General features: G+C 61.2%; 1 protein-coding gene across 1 annotated transcript; it reads right to left on the bottom strand.

Annotated features, from left to right (window-relative positions):
* Window positions 1–267: 267 nt before the first annotated feature.
* Window positions 268–12871, bottom strand: DNAAF3 (dynein axonemal assembly factor 3). The gene is made up of 12 exons (XM_044988355.1): window positions 12852–12871; window positions 11996–12076; window positions 11372–11514; window positions 9506–9599; window positions 9200–9357; window positions 6633–6809; window positions 6241–6363; window positions 5660–5782; window positions 2263–2407; window positions 1858–1972; window positions 629–703; window positions 268–538 (listed from the first exon to the last, which is right to left on the bottom strand). The coding sequence occupies exons 2-12, from the start codon at window positions 12072–12074 to the stop codon at window positions 268–270; spliced, it is 1503 nt and encodes a 500-aa protein (XP_044844290.1). The 5' UTR covers window positions 12075–12076; window positions 12852–12871.
* Between the last annotated feature and the right edge of the window lie 1096 nt (window positions 12872–13967).

Genomic DNA, 13967 nt, shown 5'->3' with positions numbered 1-13967 from the left:
CCGCCCCTCACTGACCCCCCCACCCAGTCCCTGCAGCCCAGTGCCCCCCACTGACCCCGGCCCCTCACTGACCCCCCCAGCCCGGTCTCTGCAGCTCAGTGCCCCCTACTGACCTCTGCCCCTTATTGACTCCCCCAGCCCAGCCCCACAGCCCAGTGCCCCCCACTGATCCCCACCCCATACTGAACCCCCGGCCCGCTCCCTGCAGCAGAACAAACCGCCCAAGCAGCCACGATTCCAGGGGGGAGGGGGGGATTTTATTTCCAGTCAAACCTCATTAACCCCCCCACCCACAGAGCTGGGCCATGGGCAGACGGGAGGGGGCGCGTGTGTGGGGCGTCCATCTTCCGGGGGGCCATCGGGAGCCAGGAGGGGGCGAAGTGGGTCCCCGGGCCCCTCCTCCCGGCGCTGGAAGCGGGCCCAGGCCTGGTTCTGTCCCTCGGGCGTCCCGCACGGCGCGAAGCCGGCCCCTGCGGCCAGGGCCGTCACCCGGGCGAGGAAGGCGTCCGCCTGCTCCTTGCGCACGTCGGGCAGGAAGCTGTGGGGAAAACGGCGGGGGTGGGGTTAGAGGAGGGGCCGGGGGGACTGGAGCTGCCCCACAGCGGGGCCCCCCCTCGCTGGCACTCACCTGGTCAGCTCAGTGATCAGCGTAGCCCTGGGGGCAGATACCAGCTGCAGCTCCGGGGTCAGGGCGTGGACCATGCTGGAAGACAAGGGGCGGGGAGGCGTCACGAGGCCAGGCGAGGGCTGGAAGGGTTGGGGAAGGCAGTTGGGTCAGGGGCCTTCTCTCCCTCCCATGAGCCGGGGATGGGACCCAGGAGTCCGGGCTCCCAGCCACCTCCCTGCTCTAACCACCAGACCCCCCCTCCCTGCCCAGAGCCTGGAGAGAACCCAGGAGTCCTGGCTCCCAGCCCCCTCTGCTCTAACCACCAGTCCCCGCTTCCCTCCCAGAGCCAGGCAGAACCACAGCGTCCTGGCTCCCAGCCCCCCACCCGCTCTAACCACCAGACCCCCCGCCTCCCCGAGCCAGGCCGAACCCCGGCGTCCTGGCTCCCAGCCCCCCACCTGCTCTAACCACCAGACCCCGCCCCTCCCCAAGCCAGGCCGAACCCTGGCATCTGGCTGGCAGCCCCCCTCCCTGCTCTAACCACCAGACCCCGCTCCCCGAGCCAGGCCGAACCCCGGCATCCGGCTGGCAGCCCCCATCCCCGCTCTAATCACCAGACCCCCTCTCCCTGCCCAGAGCCAGGCAGAACCCCGGCGTCCAGCTGGCAGCCCCCCTCCCCGCTCTAACCACCAATCCCCCCTCCCTACCCAGAGCCAGGCAGAACCCAGCCGCCCTCCCCGCTCTAACCACCAGAGCCCCCCCGCGCTCCCCAAGCCAGGCCGAACCCTGGCGTCCGGCTGGCAGCCCCTCTCCCCGCTCTAACCACCAGACCCCCACCCCCCGCTCCCCGAGCCAGGCCGAACCCCGGCGTCCGGCTGGCCGCCCCCATCCCCGCTCTAACCACCAGACCCCCACTCCCTGCCCAGAGCCAGGCAGAACCCCGGCGTCCGGCTGGCAGCCCCCCTCCCCGCTCTAACCACCAGACGCCCCTCCCTGCCCAGAGCCAGGAGAGAACCCAGGAGTCCTGGCTCCCAGTCTCCCTGCTCTAACCACCAGACCCCCCTCCCCTCCCCGAACCAGGCAGAACCCCGGTGTCCTGGCTCCCAGCCCCCCTCCCCGCTCTAACCACCAATCCCCCCTCCCTACCCAGAGCCAGGCAGAACCCAGCCCCCCTCCCCGCTCTAACCACCAGACCCCCCCCCGCTCCCCGAGCCAGGCCGAACCCCGGCGTCCGGCTGGCCGCCCCCTACCTGCAGGAGAAGAAGAGCAGGTGGAAGCGCTGGTGATACTGGCTCTTGCAGGGCAGCCGAGCTGTGCAGCCGAGCGGCAGGAAGTGAATCCGGACGGGCCCGGGGCAGGCGGCCTCTGGGGTGGGGTGGGGGGAAACCGACACTGATCAGCCTGGGGCCGGGGCCTGGCGGGAGGGGGCTGGACTGCGAGGGACCCCTAGTAGTGGGGGGGGGCTGTGAGGCTGGGGATCCCCTCCCCACGGGGGAAGGGCCGGGAGCCCCAGCGTTGCGGGGATCCGCGAGACTGGGGGGGTCTCAATATCAGTGTGACGGACCCCGGGGCTGCAGGACAGACACACGGAGCCGGGGGTGGAATCCCCCCCCCGCCGCCGCCAACACTCCCCCTCCCCCGGCGCAAGGACTCACTGTGATCCTGCAGGTCCGGATCTGGATTCGGGGCGGGGCTCTCCTGGGCCCCCTCGGGGGTGGGCGGCGGGGGGGTGTAGGGGGCCCGGGCTGCCAGTTCGTGGAACAGGGCCGTGACATTGTACAAGGAGATCTCCTGGGCACTCTGGCAACGCAGAGGGGAGAGAGGTGAGGGGGGGATCCCCCAAATCCTGCTCCATCCCCCCCCAACATCAGGGCTCCCCAATTCTGATAAAGGAGGATATAGATATAATAGGCATCACAGAAACCTGGTGGACTGAGAGCAATCAATGGGACACAATCATTCCGGGGTACAAAATATATCGGAAGGACAGAACAGGCCGTGCAGGGGGAGGAGTGGCACTATATGTTAAAGAAAGTGTAGATTCAAATGAAGTAAAAATCTTAAGCGAATCCACAGGTTCCATAGAGTCTCTATGGATAGAAATTTCATGCTCTAGTAAAAATATAACATTAGGGATCTATTATCGACCACCTGACCAGGACAGTAATAGTGATGATGAAATGCTAAGGGAAATTAGAGAGGCTATCAAAATTAAGAACCCAATAATAGTGGGGGACTTCAATTATCCCCATATTGACTGGGAACATTTCACTTCAGGACGAAATGCAGAGATAAAATTTCTCAATACTTTAAATGGCTGCTTCATGGAGCAGCTGGTACGGGAACCCACAAGGGGAGAGGCGACTCTAGATTTAATCCTGAGTGGAGCGCAGGAGCTGGTCCAAGAGGTAACTATAGCAGGACCGCTTGGAAATAGTGACCATAATACAATAGCATTCAACATCCCTGTGGTGGGAAGAACATCTCAACTGCCCAACACTGTGGCCTTTAATTTCAAAAGGGGGAACTATACAAAAATGAGGGGGTTAGTTAAACAAAAGTTAAAAGGTGCAGTGACTAAAGTGAAATCCCTGCAAGTTGCATGGGCCCTTTTTAAAGACACCATAATAGAGGCCCAACTTCAATGTATACCGCAAATTAAGAAACACAGTAAAAGAACTAAAAAAGAGCCCCTGTGGCTTAACAACCATGTAAAAGAAGCAGCGAGAGATAAAAAGACTTCCTTTAAAAAGTGGAAGTCAAATCCTAGTGAGGCAAATAGAAAGGAGCACAAACACTGCCAACTCAAGTGCAAGAGTGTAAGAAGAAAAGCCAAAGAGGAGTTTGAAGAACGGCTAGCCAAAAACTCCAAAGGTAATAACAAAATGTTTTTTAAGTACATCAGAAGCAGGAAGCCTGCTAAACAACCAGTGGGGCCCCTTGACGATCGAGATACAAAAGGAGCGCTTAAAGACGATAAAGTCATTGCGGAGAAACTAAATGGATTCTTTGCTTCAGTCTTCACGGCTGAGGATGTTAGGGAGATTCCCAAACCTGAGCTGGCTTTTGTAGGTGACAAATCTGAGGAACTGTCACAGATTGAAGTGTCACTAGAGGAGGTTTTGGAATTAATTGATAAACTCAACATTAACAAGTCACCGGGACCGGATGGCATTCACCCAAGAGTTCTGAAAGAACTCAAATGTGAAGTTGCGGAACTATTAACTAAGGTTTGTAACCTGTCCTTTAAATCGGCTCTGGTACCCAATGACTGGAAGTTAGCTAATGTAACGCCAATATTTAAAAAGGGCTCTAGGGGTGATCCCGGCAATTACAGACCGGTAAGTCTAACGTCGGTACCGGGCAAATTAGTTGAAACAATAGTAAAGAATAAAATTGTCAGACACATAGAAAAACATAAACTCTTGAGCAATAGTCAACATGGTTTCTGTAAAGGGAAATCGTGTCTTACTAATCTATTAGAGTTCTTTGAAGGGGTCAACAAACATGTGGACAAGGGGGATCCGGTGGACATAGTGTACTTAGATTTCCAGAAAGCCTGTGACAAGGTCCCTCACCAAAGGCTCTTACGTAAATTAAGCTGTCATGGGATAAAAGGAAAGGTCCTTTCATGGATTGAGAACTGGTTAAAGGACAGGGAACAAAGGGTAGGAATTAATGGTAAATTCTCAGAATAGAGAGGGGTAACTAGTGGTGTTCCCCAAGGGTCAGTCCTAGGACCAATCCTATTCAATTTATTCATAAATGATCTGGAGAAAGGGGTAAACAGTGAGGTGGCAAAGTTTGCAGATGATACTAAACTGCTCAAGATAGTTAAGACCAAAGCAGATTGTGAAGAACTTCAAAAAGATCTCACAAAACTAAGTGATTGGGCAACAAAATGGCAAATGAAATTTAATGTGGATAAATGTAAAGTAATGCACATTGGAAAAAATAACCCCAACTATACATACAACATGATGGGGGCTAATTTAGCTACAACAAGTCAGGAAAAAGATCTTGGAGTTATCGTGGATAGTTCTCTGAAGATGTCCGCGCAGTGTGCAGAGGCGGTCAAAAAAGCAAACAGGATGTTAGGAATCATTAAAAAGGGGATAGAGAATAAGACTGAGAATATATTATTGCCCTTATATAAATCCATGGTACGCCCACATCTCGAATACTGTGTACAGATGTGGTCTCCTCACCTCAAAAAAGATATTCTAGCACTAGAAAAGGTTCAGAAAAGAGCAACTAAAATGATTAGGGGTTTAGAGAGGGTCCCATATGAGGAAAGATTAAAGAGGCTAGGACTCTTCAGTTTGGAAAAGAGAAGACTAAGGGGGACATGATAGAGGTATATAAAATCATGAGTGATGTTGAGAAAGTGGATAAGGAAAAGTTATTTACTTATTCCCATAATACAAGAACTAGGGGTCACCAAATGAAATTAATAGGCAGCAGGTTTAAAACAAATAAAAGGAAGTTCTTCTTCACGCAGCGCACAGTCAACTTGTGGAACTCCTTACCTGAGGAGGTTGTGAAGGCTGGGACTATAACAATGTTTAAAAGGGAACTGGATAAATTCATGGTGGCTAAGTCCATAAATGGCTATTAGCCAGGATGGGTAAGAATGGTGTCCCTAGCCTCTGTTCAGCAGAGGATGGAGATGGATGGCAGGAGAGAGATCACTTGATCATTGCCTGTTAGGTTCACTCCCTCAGGGGCACCTGGCATTGGCCACTGTCGGTAGACAGATACTGGGCTAGATGGACCTTTGGTCTGACCCAGTACGGCCTTTCTTATGTTCTTATGTTCTCCTGCCCCCCCCAGGATCAGTGCTCCCCGATTCTCTTTCCCCCTCCTGGGATCAGGGCTCCCTGATTCTTCCCCTGCTCCCGGGATCAGGGCTCCCCAATTCTCCCCACCCCTGGGATCAGGGCTCCCCGATTCTCCTCCCGCCCCCACCCCGGGATCAGGGCTCTACAATTCCCCCCCACCGGGATCATCCCTCTCCTCGATGGCCCTGCCCCCCCAAAAGGCGACCCCTACCTTGGCAGGGATCCCATTGACGGTTTTCAGCAGACTCGGTTCCTCGGACTCGATCCCGAAGGGGAGGTACGGCCCCGTGCCGATGTCGCCCCAGTACCCCCGGGCAGGCACCAGCTCCCCCTTCTGGGTGGGGGGGAGACAGGGCATTACCCACCTGGGGAGACAGATCCCCCCAGCTCCCCTCTGGGACTATGGCAGCCCCCTCCAGCCCCCCATCTGAGACCCTCCCCCACCATCCCCCCGGCCTACGACAGCCGCCCTCCAACTCCCCCACCTGCGACCTCCGCCCCCTCCAAGCCCCCCGGCTTACGGCAGCCCCCCTCCAACTCCCCCACCTGCGACCTCCGCCCCCTCCAGCCCCCCGGCCTACGGCAGCCGCCCTCCAATTCCCCCACCTGTGACCTCCGCCCCCTCCAGCCCCCCTGACCTGGGCTCTCTCCGGCTCCCCCCACTGAAACATTTTTCACCCCCCCTCCCTTGGGTCACGGAAGCTTCTCTTCTCCGGCCTCCCCTGCCCCTCTTCGCCCTCAGGCTCCAGCCCCCCCCTTGGGGATCCCCCCCACGGCCGCCCTGCTGCTCACGTGTCTCAGGAGCCTCCCGGAGGCCAAGGTTTTGTTGGGGACCTGGTAGACGCCCTCCCGCAGCTCGAAGGCCACCCCCGTGTCCCGCCACCGGGCGAACTCCCGCCCGCCGATCGCTCTGGCCTGCAAGGGGGGGGGGGGGGGAAGGTGGTGAGAATCCCCTGCCAGGGGCTGCTAGCAGGCCCTCCCGTAGCCACCCTGGAACCCAGCTGGGCCAGTGCCCCCCGGCACCACCCTGGGGCCTGGGGCCAGCCCTGAATGCCAGGGGAGAGCACCCCCTGCTGAGCCCCCTGACGCCCAGTGCCCCCTAGGGCCGCACCCAGCAGAAAGCTCCCCCCCCCGTCCCCCACCCCCCGGCTGTGCCCGCAGCTCCACGGGCTCCCAGGGCTCACCCCGCGTTCGTGCAGCTTCATGGTGAGGTCCCAGTCGCACACGCCGCGGCGGGCGTCGTATCGGGTGCCCAGGTACTGCCGGACCCGCAGGTCCCAGAGCCGGGCGATCGGGAAGGCCTGCGGGTCCGGGTTCCGCCAGAAGCGGAAGATGCTCTCCAGCTGATCCCGCTCCTTGAACTGTTGGACAAAGAGCAACGGGAGGGTGGGGGGAGAGACATTCCTCCCCCCCCCCCCCAAGAGCCACCCCGCAGCCTGGGTCATCACCCTCACGCTGCAGTGGGGAAACTGAGGCACAAAGCAGGCCTGCAAATTGCCACTAAGCTCACAGAGAGACTCAGGCAGGGACAGAACCCAGGAGTCCTGGCTCTCAGCCCCCCGCTCTAACCATTAGATCACAGTCCTTCCTAGGTCTGACCCAGTGCCACAGGACATGGGGATACTGGAGTCCCTGGGCTGAGCTGGGCTGGTGGGAGGCAGGATAATTGAGGTACACGGGCCCACTGCTGTGACTGGTGCAGCGCCACCTCTGCAGGGTGGGGGGCTCGCGCTGCTCTCAACCCCTCATCCCACCCCCCGCATCTCTCAGCCCCTCTCCTTGTTCTCTGGGCGTCTCTGTGCAGAGCCTGACCCCGCGTGGGCCGGCAGGGGGGACTGAACCCACGAGCTCTGGAGGCTGACACGTGAGGGGCCTCGTGTCCAAATTGTCTCAGGTCAGGAGCAGGCGCAGCCTTAGGATCCTCAATCCAAGCGTGGGGGGGGGGGAGCAGAAAGTGGGGGCTTCCTCCCTCCCCCGAAAATGTGAGTTTCCAGTGCAGCATGGGAGATGTAGTTCAAGTGCCTCCCGCTCGCCTGCATGGCTCGGGCTGCCAGGTTGGACTACATCTCCCAGGATGCACCACGGTACTGCCTTGAGGTAGGGGAAGCAATGCATCATGGGGGTTGTAGTTCAGGGGCCTCAAGGCCCCATGCCGCTCCATGGGATGACCTCCCTTGTTGGACTACGTCTCCCAGGATGCCTCATGGTACCACCTCTGGGTAGGAGAGGCATGCATTATGGCCTACCGGCAGCTCTGGTGCATCATGGGAGATGTAGCTCTGGTGCCTCAGAGTGCCATTCCCCTCTAATAGGCCAGGCTCTCTAGTTAGACTCCGTCCCCCAGGATGCACCAGTCTCTCCTCTAGGTAACAGAGATATGTCACATGGCGGTACTATGGCAGCAGTGTATCATGGGAGACGTAGTTGGGGTCCCTCATGCTCCAGTCCCAGGCTCACAGATTGGACTACGTCTCCCAGGATGCACCGTGGTCTCTTCTCTGGGTAGGAGCAGCATGCATCTGGGAGTAGCCAGGCTCCCTGGCCAGACCATCGATTCATAGACTCCAAGGCCAGAGGGGCCAGTGGAACCTAGTCTGAACCCCTGTATAGACCAGGCCAGAGACCAGCCCCATGATAATTCCCAGGGCAGAGCTTTCCCAGAGACAGCCAAGCTGGATTGAAAGTTGTCGGTGACAGAAAATCCACCACGACTCTTGGTAAATCCGTTTAATGGTTAATTACTCTCACCATTAAAAACGAACGCTCGCCTGAACGTATCTAGCTTCACCTTCCAGCCATGGATCGTTTTAGACCTTCCTCTGCTCGACTGAGGAGCCCGTTATTAAATATTTGTTCCCCGCGTCGGTCCCTAGACCTGGGGATCGCGTCCCCCCTGAACTGTCTCCGTGCTCAGCGACACGGCTGGAGCTCCTGGCATCTCTCGCCCTCTGGCAGGTTTTTCTAACCCTTCAGTCATCCCCGTGGCTCTTCTCCGGCCCCTCTGCCATTTTGCCACCTCCCCCTGGAACTGCAGGCCCCAGAACTGGGCACAGGATTCCTGCAGCATCGCCCCAGGGCCAGATCCAGAGGCCGGACAACCTCTCCGCTCCCACTCGGGGATCCCCGGTTGATGCGTCCCAGGAGCCCGTTTGCCCTTTGGCCCCAGCGCCACCCAGGGAGCTCAGGTGTCGCTGATTCTCCACCACAACCCCAAATCTTTCCCAGAGTCCCGGCTGCCCAGGAGGGCGACCCCCAGCCTGTGCGTGCGGCCGGCGTTCTCTGGTCCCGGATGGACACGCTGACATGTCGCCGTAGGAAAGCGCAGGCTGGTGGCTGGCGGCTGGCGCCCAGCTTCCCCAGCAACCCCCATAGCCCTGACCCGGCCTCTGCTTTATTCCCCCAGTTCGTCTCCTCTGCAAACATTATCAGGGATGATTTTATGTTTATGGGACTACAATTCCCATGATGCAGTGCAGCCACATCAGTGCCATGATGCGCCTGCCCTACCCAGTGAGATCATGGGGCATCTTGGGAGATGTAGTCCGGCGCGGAAGCCTGGCCCACAGAGGATAATGGGAGCATGAAGCACATGAACTACAGCTCCCACAAGGCACAGTGGTGGCGTTTTATTTCCCAGCAGCCCGAGCGCCAGACCCGCCCTAACCACTAGAGGTGGGGCCAGAGCGCTGCAGGGGTCAGCCCCGCTGCACGGGAAGGCCGGTGGCCGTGGTGGGAAGTGGCGGGGACCCACCTTCAGGGCCGACAGGTCCACGGCCCCCAGGTGGCGCTGCTGGAAGTCCGGATCGGTGACGTAACGGACGAACAGGTCTGATTTCTCCTGCAGGTAGGCGGCTGTCGGGCTGCGGATCAGGCTGTTCCCCAGCAGCTCCAGGAACATCTCGCTCTTCTCTGCGGAGCGGAGAGGCGAGTGCTGCCGTCAGACACTGTCTCCCCACCTCCGTCCTCGGTACTGGGAGCCCGGACTCCTGGGTTCCAGCCCCGCTCTGGGTGGGGAGCGGGGTCTAGTGGTCAGAGCCGGGGATTTCGTGACCTTTACCTTGCAGACCCATTTTCTCCGGAGACTCCAGGGCGAGGCTGAGGAAAAGCAGCTGCCGGCCCAGCGCCTCGAGGTTATTCTCCACGATGTAGAACTGAGAAGAGGGAAGGAAAACAAGCTGGGAAAAGTCGGCGTCCATACGGGGAGGGCGTTATAGGTTCCCCCGCCCCAGAGGGCCGTGTCTCCACGCCGGGCGAGGGGTCCCCGTATACCCAGCCCCCACGCCCCACCCCAGAGGGGCCGCAGCCCAGCGCCACATGAGGGAACCTTCCATAGACAATGAGAAGCCTGTGGGGAGCTTTGGGATCCCCCTGATATAAATGTTTCTACGTTTCAGCCCTGACTTTGCTTATGAAACCCACTAGGCCAGACTGTCACTTCTGCTGCAGTAAAGAGCTCCCAGCGACTCCAGCCCCACCTCTCCCAGCAGGGGGCTCTGTGGGGGAGCAGGGCAGGAGTGCCGGCTGGGGCGGGGCTCCCAGCAACCCCAGCCCCACCTCTCCCCGCAGGGGGCTCTGTGGGGGAGCAGGGCAGGAGTGCTGGCTGTGGGGGGGCTCTCAGCGACCCCAGCCCCATCTCTCCCAACAGGGTGTGCTGTGGGGGAGCAGGGCAGGAGTGCTGGCTGTGGGGGGGCTCCCGGCGACCCCAGCCCCACCTCTCCCAGCAGGGGGCTCTGTGGGGGAGCAGGGCAGGAGTGCTGGCTGTGGGGGGGCTCCCGGCGACCCCAGCCCTATGTCTCTCAAGAGGGGGTTCTGTGGGGACCGGGGCAGGAGCACCAGCTGTTGCGGGGGAGCTCCTGCCTACTCCAGCCCCACCTCTCCCAGCAGGGGGCTCTGTGGGGGAGCAGGGCAGGAGCGCTGGCTGTGGGGGGGGGGAGCTCCTGCCTACTCCAGCCCCACCTCTCCCAGAAGGGGTACCATGGGTCAGTTGTAATTGCAGAACCCCCAAGATTTCTCCTCACGCTTCCCTTCCGTACCCTCTCTCCCCTCGGAATAACCCTGTGGGTACTGAAGCCCCACGCCCCCCACGTCCCCCTTCCAGCCTGGGGCCCAGGCGATTCGTAGGGGGCACAGCGAGCGGCGGGGAGATCCTCTGGCACAGGGGGGAGTCCTGGGGGGTGTTTACATAAGAGGCACTGGGGGGCTGCGGGAGGGGGCCTGGCAGCCGGAACGGACCTCTCCCCACGCTCACCCTCCCCCCAACACCCCGTGCCACACGTGCCGCCAGCCTCCGGATGCCCCGCGGAATAAACCGTCCCCGTCTCGCCCGTCAGCCTGATGAGTCCTGACACCAGCTCAGAAATGGCCCGCGGGCGGCTGCCACCACGGCCCTCGCTGGCAGAGCTGTCGCTGCAGCCTCTGCCGACCCCGCAACGCGGCTGGGCTGGGGCACCTGCACTGGGGATCCCCAAGCCCTTCCCAAATGCGGGGCAGGCTTGACAATGGGGCATAGCTGGGGATAGAACCCAGGAGTCCTGGCTCCCAGCCCCCCCACCCCGCTCTAACCACTAGACCCCACCCCCTTTCAGAGCCAGGATAGAACCCAGAAGACCTGGCCCCCAGATCCCCGCTGCTTTAATCACTAGACTCCACTCCCCTCCCCAAGCCAAGGAGGGAACCCAAGAGTTCTGGCTCCCATCCCCCCCCTGCTCTAACCACTAGACCCCACTCCCCTCCCAGAGCCAGAGGTAGAACCCAGGAGTCCTGGCTCCCAGCCCCCCTGCTCTAACCACTAGACCCCACTCCCCTCCCAGAGCCGGGGAGAGAACCCAGCTCTCCAGAGACTGCTCACTCCTGCGCTCTAACCACTCCACTCCACTTCTGGGCCAGGCGAGAGGGAGGGGAGCTGGGGAGGGGGGACACCTACATTGATCCTCCTCTGCGGCCAGCGGTGGGCTTGACTCATGGTCCGGAGGACGTGCCGGCCGTCGACGGAGCCCACCAGCAGGATATTGAGCTCGGGCAGGTCGTCCTGTGACAGGCACAGATGGGCCATGGAGCTCTCCAGACCTGCAGGGAAAACAGAATGGGTGCATCTCGGGCCTGTACAACCAGCCTCCGCGCCCCACCCCAGAGGGGCCGCATCTCAGCTCCAGGCGAGGGGTCCCCATATAACCAGCCCCACCCCACCCCATTTAAAACCGGGATGCCACATGTCCCAGAGGGATTAGATTTTGGAATACGCTTAAAGGGATGATTCCACCCCGTGAGATGGTGCAATCCCCTGGGATGGGGGAATAGACTGGGGGGGGGGGGGGGGGGGGGCGTGATCCTGGCTCTGCCCCACAAGGGGCCGGGAGGAATAGACTGGAGGGGCCCAAGCTGCCCCCCAGACCCCTAAGATGGGGAGGAGCCAAGAGCTGGCTTGTCAGCTCTTTGGGGCAGGGGTTTTCCTTGCGCTGGGTCTGTACAGCGCCTAGCGCCATGGGGGGCTGGTCCGTAAGTGGGGCTCCCATGTGCTACCGTAACGCAGGTGACGAGGGGGACCCACATTCCCTCTGCAGGTCGAGCGCGGGGGAGAAGCCCCACCAGCAGGTGGTGCCGAAGCTGCTGCCGGCTCCTGTAGTCATGGCTGGAAAACAAAGACACGGGCCCCCTGCGTGGGTGTGGGGCTGGGGCCGCCAGGGCCGGGGGGCCGCCCCCCCAACCTTCTTGCTGCCACCAATGCCTGGCCCCCCACTTCCCTTGTCTCTTTCCCTCCCCAGTGACCACCTACCTCCCCCGCCACTGCCCCATCTCTCCTCCTCCCCCACTGGCCATCTCCCCTCTGCCACTTTGAGCACCCACCGGGTGCTCTCCACTCCCCTGACCCCCAGCACCTCCTGCCCCCTCCCTCACCTGCACCCCACTGACCCCCTCTCATCTATTCCCCACACCCCCACTTACCCTGCCGCCCCCACACTGCCCCCACCCGCACCCCCACTTACCCTGCCGCCCCCACACTGCCCCCACCCGCACCCCCACTTACCCTGCTGCTCCCACACTAATCCCACTTACCCTGCCGCCCCCACACTGTCCCTCCCCCCACTTACCCTGCCGCCCCCACACTGCCCCCACCCGCACCCCCCCTTACCCTGCCGCCCCCACACTGCCCCCACCCGCACCCCCACTTACCCTGCTGCTCCCACACTGCCCCTCCCCCCACACTTACCCTACCGCCCCCACACTGCCCCTCCCCCCACACTTACCCTGCCGCCCCCACACTGCCCCTCCCCCCACACTTACCCTGCCACCCCCACCCTGCCCCCACCCGCACCCTCACTTACCCTGCCGCCCCCACACTGCCCCCACCCGCACCCCCACTACACTTCCCCTCCCCCCACCCTGCCGCTCTCCCCCACACTCACCCCGCCCCCGATCTCCTGCCCCCCACTGACCCCCGCCCCGCGCTCTCACCCTGCCTGGCTGCCCCGCGCGGGCCCCGCCCCTCGTGACAGGCAGGGCTCCGGGCCAATGGGCTGCGGGGCCGGGCCCCGAGTCCCACCCACGGCAGCGCGGCTCGGCCGGCGCCGGCAGCTCGGTTGCGCCGCGGGACGCGGTCGCCCTGGCAACGGGGCCTCCGCTCCCTGGAGCCTCCGCCCCCACCCCGGGGTTACACCCCGCCCCCTTCTGCCCCGGAGACCCCGCCCCTCGGGGAGCCCCGCCCCTTCTGCCCCTGCCCCAGACCCCGCCCCTCCCTCCCGTCCCCCTCCGCCTCCCTCCTCTGTCCGGCCCCCCCCCTCTTCCCCTCCCCCATCCGTCCCCCTCCCCCTCCATCTGGCCCCCCGTCCCTTCCCCCTCCCCCTCCCCCTCCCCCTCCCTCCTCTGTCCGGCCCCCCCTCTCTTCCCCTCCCCCATCCGTCCCCCTCCCCCTCCATCTGGCCCCCCGTCCCTTCCCCCTACCCCCCATGTGACCCCCTCCCCCACCCACCCTCTGTCCTTCCCTCCCCCCTCCCCGATCCACCCTGTCATCTATCTATCCCCACCCCCATCTAGCTATCTATCTATCCCCCCCTCTATCCATCCCCACACACCCATCTATCCATCCCCCCCTCTATCCCCCATCTATCTATCTATCCCCACACCCCCCTCTATCTATCCATCCCCCCCTCTATCTATCCCCCCATCTATCTATCCCCACCCCCATCTATCTATCTATCCCCCATCTATCTATCCATCCCCACCCCCATCTATCTATCTATCCCCCATCTATCCCCCCATCTATCTATCCCCACACCCCCCTCTATCTATCTATCTATCCATCCCCACACCCCCTCTATCTATCTATCTATCTAGCTATCTATCTATCCATCCCCACACACCCCATCCATCTATATATCCATCCCCACCCCCATCTATCTATCTATCCCCCCCATCTATCTATCTATCCCCAGCCACCCCATCTATCTATCCATCCCCACCCCCATCTATCTATCCATCCCCACACCCCCATCTATCTATCCCCCCATCTATCTATCCATCCC

This window comes from Mauremys mutica, chromosome 15 (genome assembly GCF_020497125.1).
Source record: "Mauremys mutica isolate MM-2020 ecotype Southern chromosome 15, ASM2049712v1, whole genome shotgun sequence".
NCBI lineage: Eukaryota > Metazoa > Chordata > Testudines > Geoemydidae > Mauremys > Mauremys mutica.
Note: the sequence above shows the minus strand (reverse complement) of the source record. Positions and strands in the feature narration are given on the sequence as shown.

Bases quoted from the DNA above. Each gene is read 5' to 3' on its own strand.
- DNAAF3 (XM_044988355.1), bottom strand. From the start codon at position 12,074: ATGACTACAGGAGCCGGCAGCAGCTTCGGCACCACCTGCTGGTGGGGC. The intron at 5,783-6,240 runs GTGAGCAGCAGG...CCCCCCACCCAG, and splicing joins CCGGGAGGCTCCTGAGACAC to AAGGGGGAGCTGGTGCCTGC. The intron at 539-628 runs GTGAGTGCCAGC...TTTTCCCCACAG, and splicing joins CTGATCACTGAGCTGACCAG to CTTCCTGCCCGACGTGCGCA.